The sequence below is a fragment of the Haplochromis burtoni genome, unplaced genomic scaffold, assembly GCF_018398535.1.
Source record: "Haplochromis burtoni strain Fernald_Lab_line unplaced genomic scaffold, NCSU_Asbu1 Contig_183, whole genome shotgun sequence".
Taxonomy (NCBI): Eukaryota; Metazoa; Chordata; class Actinopteri; order Cichliformes; family Cichlidae; genus Haplochromis; species Haplochromis burtoni.
This window is the reverse complement of record NW_024582544.1, coordinates 1,249,402-1,263,983: the sequence shown is the minus strand read 5'-3', so window position 1 is coordinate 1,263,983 and position 14,582 is coordinate 1,249,402. Positions and strand designations below refer to the sequence as shown.

Genomic DNA, 14,582 nt, shown 5'->3' with positions numbered 1-14,582 from the left:
TGGACATCAGGAAGAATACTTGTGTAAGAAGGCCCAAGTAGATCAGCAGTTTCTGAAATGTTCAGTGCAGCCCATTTAGCATGACATGTTCAAAGTTCAACCCCAATCTGATGCTCAATTTAAACTTCAGGTGATCTTCTTGATTACAGCTACATGTCCAAATTAGGGTGTTGCCATGTGATTGAAACCAGTATCTAATCAGACAGCAGCTGAATAAATGTACTGAAATTGTGTTTGAATTACGAGTTCGTGACCCTTAGCCATGTTAAGGTGAACAAAAACAAACATCTCAGACCAGTGTAAAGTACTGCTTCTGAATTAGACTCAAAATAAAACAATTATTTTCTGTTTCACAAAAGTACAAGTTACTGCAACCATGTGTCTTGTTAGTGTGGAAAGTTTGACAACTGAACTCTTAGTGGCAGGTGTAAGCATTCAACCACGTAAACATTTAATTGCACTAAAGAGGAAATACAAAAATGTTTAATCAAGATTTTATTTATTAATTCTATTTGTGCTTTTTATAACTTAATAGCACACAAACTGAATCCCAACCACCCTCAAAAAAAAAAAGAAAAAAAAAAAAAAATGACTGCGAGCAGTGCTGCCCCCATTAGTGACCAGTAGGATTGGAGAGGATACAGTTCAAAAAAAGAAAAAAACCCCACAAAGGCACAAACAGCTTGCTGCATCCCTCAGAGGCATCTTTAATGCTCCACTTCTATAGGAAAGGGCCACCATCTATGCCATGAAAGGGAAGATGTATGCGCCAAAATTATGCCAACATTTTTCACCGTGTGACCCTCTCAGTATGATTCAGGTGATGCAAGATTATGTGGCTGCGACGCGACAAAGGAATGCTACTAGCTTTTGCTGACTTTGTCGCAGTTTTCAGTCGAACTGCAAGATTGGTACAGCTCCCCTTTACTAAGAAAACGGGGGGGGGGAACAAAACAAAAAAAACACCTTATCTATATACACTGAGAATAACATTTTTTTCCCATGGTCTGTACAATTGGGCCTATACATTATTTACGGTGCAGTCTCGTACAAAAAAATATATATTCACTCAGCTGGCAAAACGGATCTCCATCACTTGCCTCTTCAAAAGCAGTAACTTCAATACTGAAGTTAAAGCATGGTTTAGTTACATCATCCTGTTCTGTGCACTGTCTTTCAAATTAAAGTTCACATTTTCACAGTAAACAAGTGGAGATGGACAAAGAGGGGGGGAAAAATGAAAAAAAAAAACAGAAAGAAAAAATTCCAGCACAGTGTTTATTTTCTTATGGCCGGAACTCTAATTCATCTACACTTATGACCTTGGCTGGCATAGAGGGGAGTGGCTGCTCTAGTACATCTGATCCAAACCACTTGGCGAGGCCTAGAGGGGGGCTGCCGCCGTGTCGCTGGGAGCCATTCGTCCGGTGGGGGCCTTGGCTCTGTGACTGCGTGCCAGGGGCACTGGGATGTACTGTAAGACAAAAGTATTCAATCGACAAGTCTTCAAACAAGATAATTAAATACACCACATTTTAATAACATTTGTGAGGATAATTCTGCCATAGCCACATAGTCCCACTGAATTTGAATATTTGAAATTTTCCTCCACTCACTTGGTCGTTGCTGTTGTTGAAGTTGCTGTTGCATTGCTGCCAACTGCATTTGAGTACTGGCTCTGGAAGGTAGAAGTGGATGCCCAGTTGTACTTAGTGGGTACAGTGGTTGTCCAAGCAGGGCAGGAGGCAAGCCTTGAAGTTGTGCAAGGTCATGTGGCGGAAATATACCTTGAGAGTACAATTAAAGATCAGAAACAATTAGGTTTAATGTTCAGAACACTTTAATACAGTTTTTAGTGTTTTTATAAAGCAAAAGGATTTGAAAAAAAAAAAGCCAGCAACCTGCTTGCACAAGAGCAGGTCCTAACTGCTGGGGCTGGATACCCTGTGCCAGCATACGTTGCACCACAGGGTGGAGCTGGGGAGGAGGGCGCACCATAGGTACGTGGGATAGCAGCGGTACTGGGTAGACAGGACGAGGGAAAGATGAGGATGGTCCTTGAGGTACCATGGCAGGTGGATGGTGTCCAGTAGAGCCAGGCCTGAGGCGCTCTTGTTCTTTGCTAGACAACGTCTGTGAGCTGGTCTTTACTCCCCCTGACTGAGCTACATTACCATCCACTGCTTCCAGGTATAGATTTGGGGAGCTGCTGCCTGTAATCATACAACCGAGATCTCAGTGTTACAGGGTATGTGTTCACTCACAGGTATGAAAGTGAAAGTTAAATATCAAACTAGTTCTGGGTACCGTATTTTTCGGACCATAAGGCGCACCGGATTACTAAGCGAAACAAAACAGTCAGATAAGTCAAATTTTACTCGACTCATTCTTCTTGCTTCCTCCACTTCTTTACCATTGATTCATTAATATTGAATTCTCTCGCAGCTGCTCCATTCCCATGTTGTTGCAGTATATTAATGACTAACCTCATAATGTGGATGGATTATCTCAGTTGTTCTGACAGAAATTTACAGCATCCTGCCATGCAATTGCATTTGTCCCCAACCATCAAGAACCCTCATGTTAACTTTTATTGAGTGGAAAAAAGTTAGCATTCATCCTCCAGCTTCACTGTGTTCATGTTATGCTAACATAGCTATGTCACTAGCAATCATGTAGCACATCATATACCAGCTAGCCCAACTTCAGTAACCCTACAAATGCTACTGTTTAGTTTTCAGTCTTCATTTCAGTCAGAACATGGTACATCATGTTTAGGTGGAAACTAGCGAGCTAACTTCCTGCTAACTTCTAACTTTTAAATTTAATAAAAAATTCTGTTTTCATGGATGCCTGGATGTTAAACTTAATTGTTACACCTGGTGAAGCAGCAACACTGATCATTTTGCAAAAGGTGAAAGAACAGTTTTTAACTCTCAGTGATGCCGCAGTGTTTTGGACCTAAAGAGGACTTTGTTTTGGGCCCAGATTACTCCGTGAGGCTCCTGACTGGTAGCTGTAATGCTCCGACAATCCATCAAGCGGTCCGGCTTCGTAGCTTACCAAAGTTGTACTAAAACATTTGACAGATTTTTGTGCGCCGTATACCACATAAAATTGGTTCGAGGTAAGTAAGCACAACCAGCATTCATACATAAAGTGCACTGGATTATATGTCGATTTTGAGAAAATTGAAGGATTTTAAGTGCGCCTTCTAGTCCGGAAAATACGGTAAATTAATACTGCACCATCGTGAGAATGTGCTGCCGAGTCGTCCTTTGTCTCTGAGCGATTTGAAGGTTCATCTTTGCTCTTCTCTTTTGTTGCGTACATTTTGCGGATCACAGATGTGGGTGTAAATGAAGGGGACAACTGACATAGGCAGGGGAGGAAGAAAAGAAAGAAGTTCATACTAGCAATAACAACAGGTGCATGAATTAGAAATAAGTCAAAACAACTTTAAAAACAACACTGGGAAGAAGTTTGCAGAGTTACGTTTATGCTTACCATACTGGTGACAGTACTTCCTGGAGAGTTTCTTCCAGCAGGCTGAGAGCCTGGTCCAGGGGAACGATTAAGACGCTGCGGTCTGGACAAAAAACAAAAACCAAACACACTCAGCCATACAAATTCCAAACAACATTATTTATCATCCTTGGAGGCATACATTATATTACCACATATTAAGCCAGTATATTCTTCAGCTTTGTTTATAAAGAAAGTATTTGTTTTGTAAAAAGCAGTCAATAGACTTCAATAAGACACATTAAAGTGCATGTCACTCAATTTGCTGAAATTGACTGATATCATAACCATTTAAAGTCTCTATAGCATGTGGTATTTAAACACGATTAAAGCAAAAACAAACCTATTTCGGAAAGACTTGTCTTGTGGTTGTTTGTAGCCAGATTGGAATTGGTGGTGGGCATGGAGAGCAAGATCCTGCTGGAATGCCAGTGCTTCCAAGTCTGCTTGGTTAATAGGAATAGAGAGCGCCCTCATCTGGAAAGACAAGGTAGACCCAACCCAACTCATCAAAAGTCAAAGTTTTAGCTCAAAGGCCTATAAATGTAATTTTTACTCCATGATGCTACTACTATCAATATAACTGTTATAAGCAACATGTATCACAACATATACATTATAATATTTAAGCAGTAGTTTACTGAAAGCATATTTAACTATTTACATATGAACCAAACAAACCGCATGAAATCTCATCTCAGTAACCTGTTGCTGTGCAGCAGATCCAGGACTGATTGACCTGTGTATATCAGCAAACTGTTCTGGTAGCATGGGCTGAGGACCAACAGGAAATCCTTGAGGTAGGAGAGGATGAAGAACTGTTTATTGACCAATTTATGTGCTAATCCAATTTAAAGAACTGCATGCCATCATTCTTCCTAGTTCCATGGCACTCCTCAGTAAGCTTACCTGCAGGAGGTTGCAACCGACTATTGAAGTATTCAGGTGAGGGCGCCCTCTGTGGAAAGAGAGGGAGTGAAGGGCCCTTGTGTAGTAGGCCACGTAGAGGTGCAGAAGTCACTGGGGCCTCGGCGCTGCTCAGCAGATTGCCAAACTGTGTCGGGGAGCCACTACGAACCCCCAAGAGCTCCTTTAGAGAGAAAACATTTTCCAATAACTTCTCATTTACTTTATGATTTTGTAGATTTATTGTGAATAGTCAACAGCTAGCCCTGACTGATTGTAGGAACACTTCATTATCCTCAGGACAGCAACCATACCCACCTGGAATATATTTTTTTGTGGCTGTGCAGGTACTTGGGCATCAGGCAGTGTCACTACAGCTTGATCTGCAGTTTGCTGCTTTGTACAGGAGGGAGGAAAATTGGGGTAAATCAAAGTAGAACAAAGTAATCAGTCTGCTACTCTACATTCTGAACTGCAAACAAATTAGCCTTAGTCAAGTCACCGCCAGGGAGGAAAAAGTCAACTGAACGAGATAGACGTGTGCATGCAATTCCACGTCAAAGTGTCCATTCTGCAAGTGAGTAACGCTGTTAGATTCATGTTCCGTTATATTATTCTGACAATTCTTTTGCCCAATTCAAGAAGCTAGTACTTTTGTTTTCTTCACTGACTTGCACAAAGGACAGTTTACAAGATGACATTGCACTGCAAAAAAGGGTATACAAGCTACAACCTCAACAGTTAAGCAAATTTATGCCCATCATTTTCTATCCTAATTTAAAAAAAAAAAAAAAATGAGAGGGGGGGTTCTTAAGTTTGCAGGATGCATTGAACAGGGCCCGAGTTCACCTGTTTTACTGCAACATGCAGTAAAAGAAAATTATAAATATGTAGAAATACTTACAGTGTTTGTGTTGGTTTTGGGGTGAGGTGGCAGAGTTCCACTTGCCTTCATGCTGCTGACCAGTTTATTAAAGGCTGACATGTCTGTGTCACGTGAGCGCGGACGGGCACTCAACCCGCCAGTTAAAGCCTCTTCTAAATGTTCAGCCATGAAGGGCGTTCCATTTCCTCTCTGGGCAGGTGGCACCTTTCGTCTCTGTGGTTCCGAGTCTAGCCTCATTCCCTTCATTTCTCCCTCCACCTCCTCCAATGAGAGTACAACTCCAGAATTAGCTGGGAACAGATTATACAACAAAATTCAACCTTCTTGTATCAGAGCTCAGTGTTAAAAAGCAAATTACCATTTCATTTAATGGATTTATTAAATTATAAATTGTGTTAAATTAAATTCCACAGTATCCTGCAACAGCTTTCAGTGTGTTACTGCAGACAGAGGTGCAGCTGAATGTTAAAACTCAAAAGCCTGAAATTCAGCTTCTCTCTACATATACCCATTTTTGAAAAACATGATAGCTAACTGCTGAAATCTCCCGAGTTCATCTAGCTATTGTCAAGGATCATCGACGTGTGCACCATGGCATTCAGCACTTGCTTGTTTTTGGCATTCTTTTGCCATACCTACTCAAAGGCAAACGCATGAGCCTGCTGAACTGTGACTCTGTCACTCGATGAATAGGAAAAAAAAAAGTTGGTAATAGGATGTGTGTGGTTTGGAACAGAAAAGGTAGACTTTTAATCCACATGACACTGAGTAGAGCTCAGCTGTGGAAATGGTTTAGTAAACAGACACTCACTGCTGTCCCGAAGCCGAGCCTTATTGGCAGAGAGCGTAGAAAGCAGAGGTTTCAGGTCTACTTTGGCCTTATGCAGCAGCTCCAGGATGTCCACCTTCTCCTTGCATTCAGAAGACTGAATAGGTGCAAAATATGAGGCATTGCCTCGGCTGGGGGACGTGCAACGTGGCTCGAGCCCTTCAGAGAATCAGAAGGGGAATAAGATTTAGGATATTTAACAGCAATCCAGATCATTTCGGGAGCGTAATCTTTGTTTGTACTCAAATAGCATCACATATGATGCAATAGCAGCAGGTCAGGATTTTGATAATATATCCCAAAAGTGGTGTGCAAATGTCAAGGGTACATTTCTAAGATTTCTTTAAATCGTGCAAGCTATCCTGATGATTAAATAACTGCTTGAGGCAGACAATACAGCCTCAAAATGATATTTCAAGGAAATCTTTCATATCTGATACTGGGAGAAGGAATACTCAATGTTTAATCAATGCCTGCAGCTTGCAGACAGCAAGCAGCATTTATTAGTACAAACAAAATGAAGGGCAATTTCTATCCTTATCCAAGTGCTATCGTAGGTCCTTCATTTTGACAGACTGTGCAATATGCACAAGAATAAACACATGCTTTAAAAAAATAAAAAAAATAAAAACATTTTATCATTCCTGCTGCACTTTGAATATATAAAAACTGGTGTCTTTTAGTTTTATATAATACCATTTGTACATACAAATTACTCTTAGTTATTCAACCTCTGCTTTTTTATCTTTTGTTATTCTTCATTTTTTTAAATAATTTTCTAATATAAACAATTCAGCTTTTCTTTCGCCCTTGTGCTACTGTAACTAGTCAATTTCCCCAGTTTAGGATTAATAAGAGTAGATCTATCTAGTGACAAAGCAAAATATACAAAAGACACAGCATAAGTGAAATGTAAGCACAAAAACAGCTTAGGTCATGTTTTTTTCCCTAGAAATTTTAATCATGACTTAACATTAACTTAACAGCCTTTCAGCACTTCAGGAATCTGTAAATAGTATCACACAAAATTGATTTTTTATTTTTTTAAATAAACCCAGGCTGTTGTAACATTGGTAATAGGTTTTTAAATCAGCTGCTTTAAGCTCAGCTTTTTCCATCACGTAGCCACATTAGTAGTTTCCAACCACCGTTCGTGCTTCCTGTCATACAGAGTCATACAGAGTGCAACTAGTGAACGCTCCAGCGAGTCATTTGTTTAACAAGGGGTTTCACATCCCCACCTGTTAGCACCTTCTCCTTGCATACCTTCATACCCTTGTTTTACTGTGTTAACGTCAGAGGTCATGTAAAGACTTGTCTTATTCACAGAGGTGACAAGCATGTGCCCTACAACTGCTTTTACAGAAAATAGATTTGATTCAGTGGTCAAGAAATCAAATCACTTACCAGCAAGTTTCTCCAGCTCTTCATGAGGAGTTGACCTCAAGCTGCTGGACCGGCTGCATGGACTCTGGTTACTAGAGAACCACTGGCTGAAGCGGCTAGCTGACGCAGGGCCCTCTCCCAAAACATCCTCTATCATCTGTAAGACAGAAATAGGGGCCTGTGAGACAGACTAGGATACAAAAATCTGCATATTGAAGGGTGCAAGAACAAATGTGCCACTTACGTTTGCAGCGCTTTCCATCGATTTAGCACTAAAAAGGTGCTAGAAGACTGAGGGCAGTGTCACTGAATGCACTGCTTTTTGACCTTGTTCTCATTTACCAGCAAGTATTGAATCTAAAAATGCTAAAAGTAGTTTGCAGTTGGGCTTTTCTAGTTCAAACTAGAAACTGCATCCAAGCTACAATGATGGGCATAAATTTGGATTGTTGATGCCTTTTAAACATCTCATTAACCCCATGCAAAAGCCCAGAGAAGAGAACATTGATAGTGCACCATTCAGTGACATGACTCACCAACTAAAGACCAAATTCAGTGAGGTCAAGCTAGTGCAGCAGAGGTAATCTTGCACTGATACAAAGTATCAATACTTAGTTTTATATGACTAAATGCACAATTTGTGAAATTCAGATTCAGCCACAAATATCAGGCTTGTAAGAGTCTTGATTGTATCATTTGTTTTTAAGTTGACAGTTATGTCTGGTTCAGGGGTGAGCAAACATGAAAACCTCTACTGTTAAGCTTATCTGGAAAAATTAAAATCACACTGATATTTTAGAAGTTACTAATGACACCCCATCTGTGAGCTTCACACCAATAAGCAAAACAAAACCATAGTGCACCCCAGTACTTACAGAGGCCAGTCCTGGCATGGTCTTCTCTAAATTGAAGAATTCGTTGAAGTCGAAGTCACCAGCTGAAGGCTCTGGAAGAACATCAGTGTGGGGAACTTCCTGATCAGCTGTCGGCTGCAAACCCACATCTTGCTCCTCAGGCTGTCCGCCATTACATTCCACTACTGCATACAAGATGTGTGACAATAAAATTAAATACAAGTCACAATTTTAACATGAAAAGTCTTACTGAACTGACTTTCCAAATACTATTAGAAATGCAATAGTCCCTAAAAATGTTAGCAGTATTTCCAACAATGTCTTGACATGCCTTCTTTCAAAGATTCTGTCCGCTTCCTTGAACGCTTAGATTTGCGTTTATCATCTTCCAGGATTTTGTCATCAAATCCAATAAGCTCAATTGTCTCCGACTGGCTGGTGGGACCCCCCGAGAACCACTCTGGCTCCTCTTCTGCATACGAGTCATTCCTCCTCCTTTCGCTAAACACACGCTTGTCACCAAAATCTCTCTGCAAATGATTACACGGGACAAACAATATCAATTTAGAAATATGGGATGGGACAGTTAAAGAGTAACTTCACAGAAACACTTTTATAAATTTAGTTCAAGTCTTAAGAGAATTGTGTTTTTAGACAGTTTATATAAAAAAAACAAAAAAAACGTATAGTGTAAAATAAAGTTCCAAAAAATTTAAGTGCATTCAATATCACATTAGAACTAAATGCAAGGTCATTTGCATCGACTGAAAGCAACAAACACCAACCCTGAATCTTTTATCCTTCAAGTCTCTCTCACGCTCCTTTTCCTTCTCTGCACGAGCTTCTCTCTCAAAGGCACGGGCAGCAATTATGCGTCCACTGCCAATTCTGCGTGTCCCTCCCATACGTAGAGTATCATTTTCTTTGTTTTCCAAGGGGCTGATTGGGCGACGGATATGAGGGGCAGCATTGCCCTGACATCCACCTCCGAAGCTACGTCGCTGTGGGCTCAGTACTACATCCAGGTCATCTTCCTTTAACCGCTCACGGGGATCTAAGAAACAGATGGGGGGAGGGGAAAAAAAATAAAGTTTTTTGGAGTACATAGACTACATGAACAATTCCACTGCAGCAGTTTAGAAATCTTGTGCAAGACTGGAACTTAAAATCCTAAACATTCATTGATCAGAGCACAGTTAAGTTTCTAGACAACATTGTTATTACAAAACGCAAAGATGAAAGGATAACCATCTACCATCAGTAATAGAGATCGAAAATGTGACGTCATTTCGGGGGTAAAATCGCAAAGGATTGTAGGTACAAGTGGCAATTGGTACTAGCGTGCACGGGCTATTACAAGACAACAGTCACAAAGAGATAAACAGAGACACAAAGAATGGCAAGAAGCTGCTGTATTATTTACTGCCATAGCCGGTCGCATGACAGCCACGGGAAGCAGACAGGTAAAGAGATCGTTTTTTTATCAGATTCCTTCGTGGAAGAAAAATTGTTCAAGTCATGTTTCCGACTGGGTTAACCTGGGTTATACAGAGTTTAAAGCTGCTACCACAGCGAGATTTGATCGGTTGACAGAGGGAGCGACATCAAAACAGCCACGAAAAGTCCCGCATATATGTGCCCAAGTGTTGTATTGAAGCAATCAAGTGATTAAAAACTGTTTTCCAGTATGTTCTTTTGCAATGGTTTTTTTTTGCTGTGTTGATTTTTTTTTTTTTTTTCAGCGAAGCAGCTAATAAAGTACAATGGAATACAATTTTGCCTCTTTCTTGTAAGATTCTATAATAAAATGAAACAATAGTGCCAGTTATAAATAAAGATAAAAAAATAAAAATTATGAAACACTTATTTTATTTCTATTGGATCTAAAAATGTTGTGTAATACTACAACCTGAAAAGACAAATAGATTGTGTTGGCCTGTAAACGAGATACAGAAAAATTTTTTAATGACAGCTGTAAAATGAAATAGTCCAAATCAGAAAATAGATACACCAAAGTAAATTGGACCTGGGCTTGTTGCAGGAATCTGAAGTTACTAAACACTTCGTGAGTGTATGCACTCACACTTAAGACATAATTATAAATATGTGCGTGATGAAAGTTGGGCAGCACGCTAACGTCTTTAGTCCACTGTATGCGCATATGGTCTCTTTTTTGCCTTTTTGTCAAGTCTCTTTGTACGGACCTGCCTTGTTCTGCTTCGTTTTGTACATAACTAGGGATTAAAACCACAAAATTAATGATTACTGGAAATGCTAGCGCTTGATGCAGCGTTTTGATTTTGCTGCCACTCGTACCTACAACGCAATGCACGATAGTCACATGGTCTGTTGATCTCCATTTACCTGGGATTCTTCGTTTTAATGGAACTCTGTCATCCATGTAGTCCTTCTTAAAACCTTCCACAGGTGAGCTTCGCTCTGAAGTGGGATATAATGAGGCATGCCATTTCTCAGGGTCCCAGACACCATCACTATTTAAAAACAAACAAAAAAAATAGCCGCACATAAGACTTAAGTCCATACTTTAAGTCAAATTTCAAATGAAGACAGACAACTACAGCCTCAACTGGGATCCTGTTTAGGAAAAAATAAATAAAGAGTAACAATGAAAAGATAGGCATGGGCAAAAATACAATACACAGGTGAGGCCATCCATTTCAACCTTTATGCTGTGAGCACAGAATACAACCCAAAAGGAGGGTGCAAGAAAATCAGATCTTCAAAATAATAAACTAATTGATACTGTTGCACTAGCAGTGTTTAACTCTGATGACAGACTACTATAAACAATTTTTCCAACAGTTGAGACAAATCACATTTAATCTGAAGTCATTCGTGAACTCTCCCATAAAGACATTACACTTAATGACGAGTTCTGACACTTGAGTATCCATCAATAAAGATGTGATTAGATGACAACTAAAACTGTTTGAAGGGTTTAGCAAGAGTAGCTGCCTAGGCAGAGACCACCCTCACACCTCACCACACTAACGGATGCAAACATAAGCAGATCTAAAAAATAATGACAAACTGCTCAGTTCAGAAAAGATCTTCGAGGGCAACTCCTAGTAGGCTTTGAAGGGGTGAAGAGGTCTCTCTTTTTTAATGATTAAAAATAAAACCCAAAAAAACAGCTTGACCCACCCTTTAATGAGCCCACTTTTCATATAGTCATAACTAGGGATGGGTATCGTTTAGGTTTTATCCGATACCGGTGCCAAATCGGTACTTTTGAAACGGTGCCGGTGCTTAAACGGTGCTCAAACCGGTGCTTAAAGAATGGAGAACACAAAATTGGTCCAAAAACCTCTCATGTTCAGCTGTTTTTTGTAAAAAGATAACAATGTTAGCCTTTTCTGCAGCTATGGGGCATATATGGTATCACTCTTGGCTGGAAGCAGTGCTTAAACAATGGAAAAAACACAAACTTTGTCCTAAACCTCTCATGTTTAACTGTTTTCCACTTTTTCTTTGGTCATTTTAGCCTTTTTGGCCAGGGTGAAGGGAGTATCTGCCATCAAACAAGAGGACAGCCGCATGTAGCTATGATGATGTTTGCTAGTTCACCTTACATGCATTAATGTAATAACGTGGTTAGCCTACTCAACGTAAATTACACACGAACAACATTAAGCTACTCATGCAGAGAAGAACGGCTGCTGCTGCATCATCATCCGTCATCATTTCTGCTACACTGGCAGGGCTAGGGGCCAGGACTCTCTCTTCGGGTTTTTGGGGGATGTTGCTAACTCCGGGTCCGATAACAGGCAACCACACCCGCAGTAGATGTGCTCGGTGTGAGGTCTCGCAGCAAGCTATCAAATACGGCGCATTTCTCGGCTTTTAAAAAAAACGCTATGCGTCGCCAGGTGTTTCATCGGATTTGAGGTGTTACCTCCTTTGACAGTATCACAGTATCAGCTTAAAGCACTTGTTGCAGGCTGCTGAGTTTGCATATTTTGCTGTGAAGTACAGCCAGACTTTTGACCGCTTCGCCTTGGACATTTTTAATCTGTAGCTCTGCTCTAAAAGAACGTACGTACCTGGCCCCGCCTACTATCCTCGGAAACGTAAAATGATTGGCTAGAAGTGTATCACAGCTCAGGAAAAAAAAGCACCGAAATAAAGCATGCGCTGCTTTTCGGTCTGGTTACTACCGTTTATGTCAGAACCGACACCGGTACCCATCCCTAGTCATAACCACTGTTCCTGGCTCTAACAGCTATGGGACAAAGATACAAGTCTTCTAGCGCAAGCGTTTGTTTAGCTTCTCAAGCAGACATCTGAATAAATCTTTGACTGTTGTTTAAGAATTACCCCAAGGAATTTAAATGAGCTCCGAGCAAGAGACAAGCTGAAAGTACACGTGACTTCCAAAAAGCAGGAGCAAGTCTTCTTGACAGTTAAACCATGTCAATGATTATTACAAACTTTATGCAAATTTTAGTTTCAAGACCGTGAACATATTTGTGTAGAAACTCCTCTGCTGTACCTTGTTTAATCAAAGTAACTTTTGATTACATACACTTCAGTTCCAGCAAAACATACATTTGAATAACTGTTGGTCTGTGTCAAAAATCAGTATTTCACAGCATAGAGAAATACTAGTACTTTTCCTAACTAGAATTCACCCATGCTTTCTCATTTGAGAAGCATAATCTCCTCTCCAGTATTACCCAGTGTGACTTTTACAAATTCATACCTGTCATATTTCTCAGAGAGACATTCAGGCCTTTCATTGGAGATTGGCAGCTCTTTGATTTCCAAAAGCTCCTCCTGCAAATAAATTGATAGTCTAGTTTAATTCACAGCAACATCTAAACTTGATAAACAATGACACAGCTGGCATTTTGTCACCTTAGTGTATCTGTAAGGAGCTGTGGCTGCCAGCTTAGGCTGGTCGACAGCAGCTTCACCATTCTTAGGCTCTACACAGGCATCTTTCTCCATGATGGATTTCAGTCAGTGCAGACAGTGTCTCAGCCACCAATGACTCTACACCTGTGGATGACAAGTTAACATTTACAAGTCAATTATACTCGACTACGGCCACTAAATACAGTCTTAAAGGCCAATTACTTCAAATGAAAGGACGCATGTTCCGAAGATTTAAAAAAACAAACAAAAAAATCAAAAGCACGGCTTCCTTCTGTTGCTGCAAAATATATCAGATGTATTGGCATCTTAAACTAGGCAGCACGAGAAAACAAAATTATAGAAAAGTTGTCGTGAAGAAAAACTCTCATGGAACTTACCTGCACCGGGCAGTTAAAGAACAACCCTAGAGTCTCAGGTTGTTGCTGGCTAATTAGCAATTTAATTGACAGCAGCTGAGAACTGACATGTCATTATATTACAAAGCATTTACGTCAATTTACTAATTGGCTATCGCATTTGAGTTGTAAACGAAGCCGTTTTGCAATGAAAGGATCCAGCGAGTTAAATACATGTAAACATTTCAATACAAAACATTCCCCATCATTTCAGCTTTAGGAAATAAACGCTACTAGTTAGCCAAGAGATTGATACAGGGTTAGCCAAACGATGGTAGCGTCCCACACAGTTAACCATAAGGCGAATTCATGGCACAAAAGTTGTGTAGACAACCGACTTGCAAGTCAAATTTTGGCAAAACACGGACTTACTCAGTTTGAATGCTGTGGGGAATGCCGGTCGCTAACGGCCGAGCTGATCACGTTAGTTAGCTGGCTAGCCTAGCCTAGCACTTTCAGCTAGCTAACTAGCTGGGGGACTGGGGATAAATGCCCACCCAGCGAGCACCAAATCGTGAGCCGGTAGAGTTGTCGCTGTGATTTCAGGGAGCACACACTATAGAGGGGTAACCTAACACAATAAGACTGGTCCAAAACAACAAATTAAATCACACGGAATCGGTGAAATCTCAAATAATAGTCTTCTCTTTCTCTGTTTTCTAAGTCGTAGCAGAAATTTTCCTCTGATCACCGCTTTAAGAAGGTCCTGGCAAAGATTACGCCGTGACCAGCGCGCCTTTGTAAAAAATTAAAATGGGCAGGTGTGCGTTGGCGATAGTTATTTTGAAATCTAAATCAATATATGAAAATTAATTTCCCAATAAATTGGTTTATACGTATGTATATAACATATTGAAAATGTAAATAGCTTTGTAGTGATTTTTTTATACTACGGTAAAAGG

General features: G+C 40.3%; 1 protein-coding gene across 9 annotated transcripts; it reads right to left on the bottom strand.

Moving 5' to 3' along the window:
• Window positions 1-482: 482 nt before the first annotated feature.
• Window positions 483-14,405, bottom strand: eif4enif1 (eukaryotic translation initiation factor 4E nuclear import factor 1). 9 transcript variants are annotated; one of them, XM_005938894.3, is made up of 19 exons: window positions 14,053-14,405; window positions 13,265-13,408; window positions 13,110-13,183; window positions 10,751-10,878; window positions 9,172-9,440; window positions 8,718-8,916; window positions 8,408-8,571; window positions 7,554-7,689; window positions 6,129-6,305; window positions 5,336-5,607; window positions 4,750-4,827; window positions 4,435-4,615; window positions 4,207-4,319; window positions 3,869-4,002; window positions 3,508-3,589; window positions 3,249-3,372; window positions 1,902-2,213; window positions 1,617-1,787; window positions 483-1,474 (listed from the first exon to the last, which is right to left on the bottom strand). In XM_005938894.3, exons 2-19 carry the CDS (start codon window positions 13,355-13,357, stop codon window positions 1,287-1,289), a joined length of 2,895 nt encoding a protein of 964 aa, XP_005938956.1. In that variant the 5' UTR covers window positions 13,358-13,408; window positions 14,053-14,405; the 3' UTR covers window positions 483-1,286. The 9 variants fall into 9 exon arrangements, with proteins under 9 accessions (XP_005938956.1, XP_014194419.1, XP_014194421.1 ...); XM_014338933.2 differs by having other exon boundaries at window positions 4,750-4,824; XM_014338935.2 differs by having other exon boundaries at window positions 4,750-4,824; window positions 5,381-5,607.
• Window positions 14,406-14,582: the final 177 nt, after the last annotated feature.

Bases quoted from the DNA above. Each gene is read 5' to 3' on its own strand.
- eif4enif1 (XM_005938894.3), bottom strand. From the start codon at position 13,357: ATGGAGAAAGATGCCTGTGTAGAGCCTAAGAATGGTGAAGCTGCTGTC. The intron at 6,306-7,553 runs GTAAGTGATTTG...GATTCTCTGAAG, and splicing joins AGAGCTGGAGAAACTTGCTG to GGCTCGAGCCACGTTGCACG. The intron at 3,590-3,868 runs GTTTGTTTTTGC...TTTTTTGTCCAG, and splicing joins GACAAGTCTTTCCGAAATAG to ACCGCAGCGTCTTAATCGTT.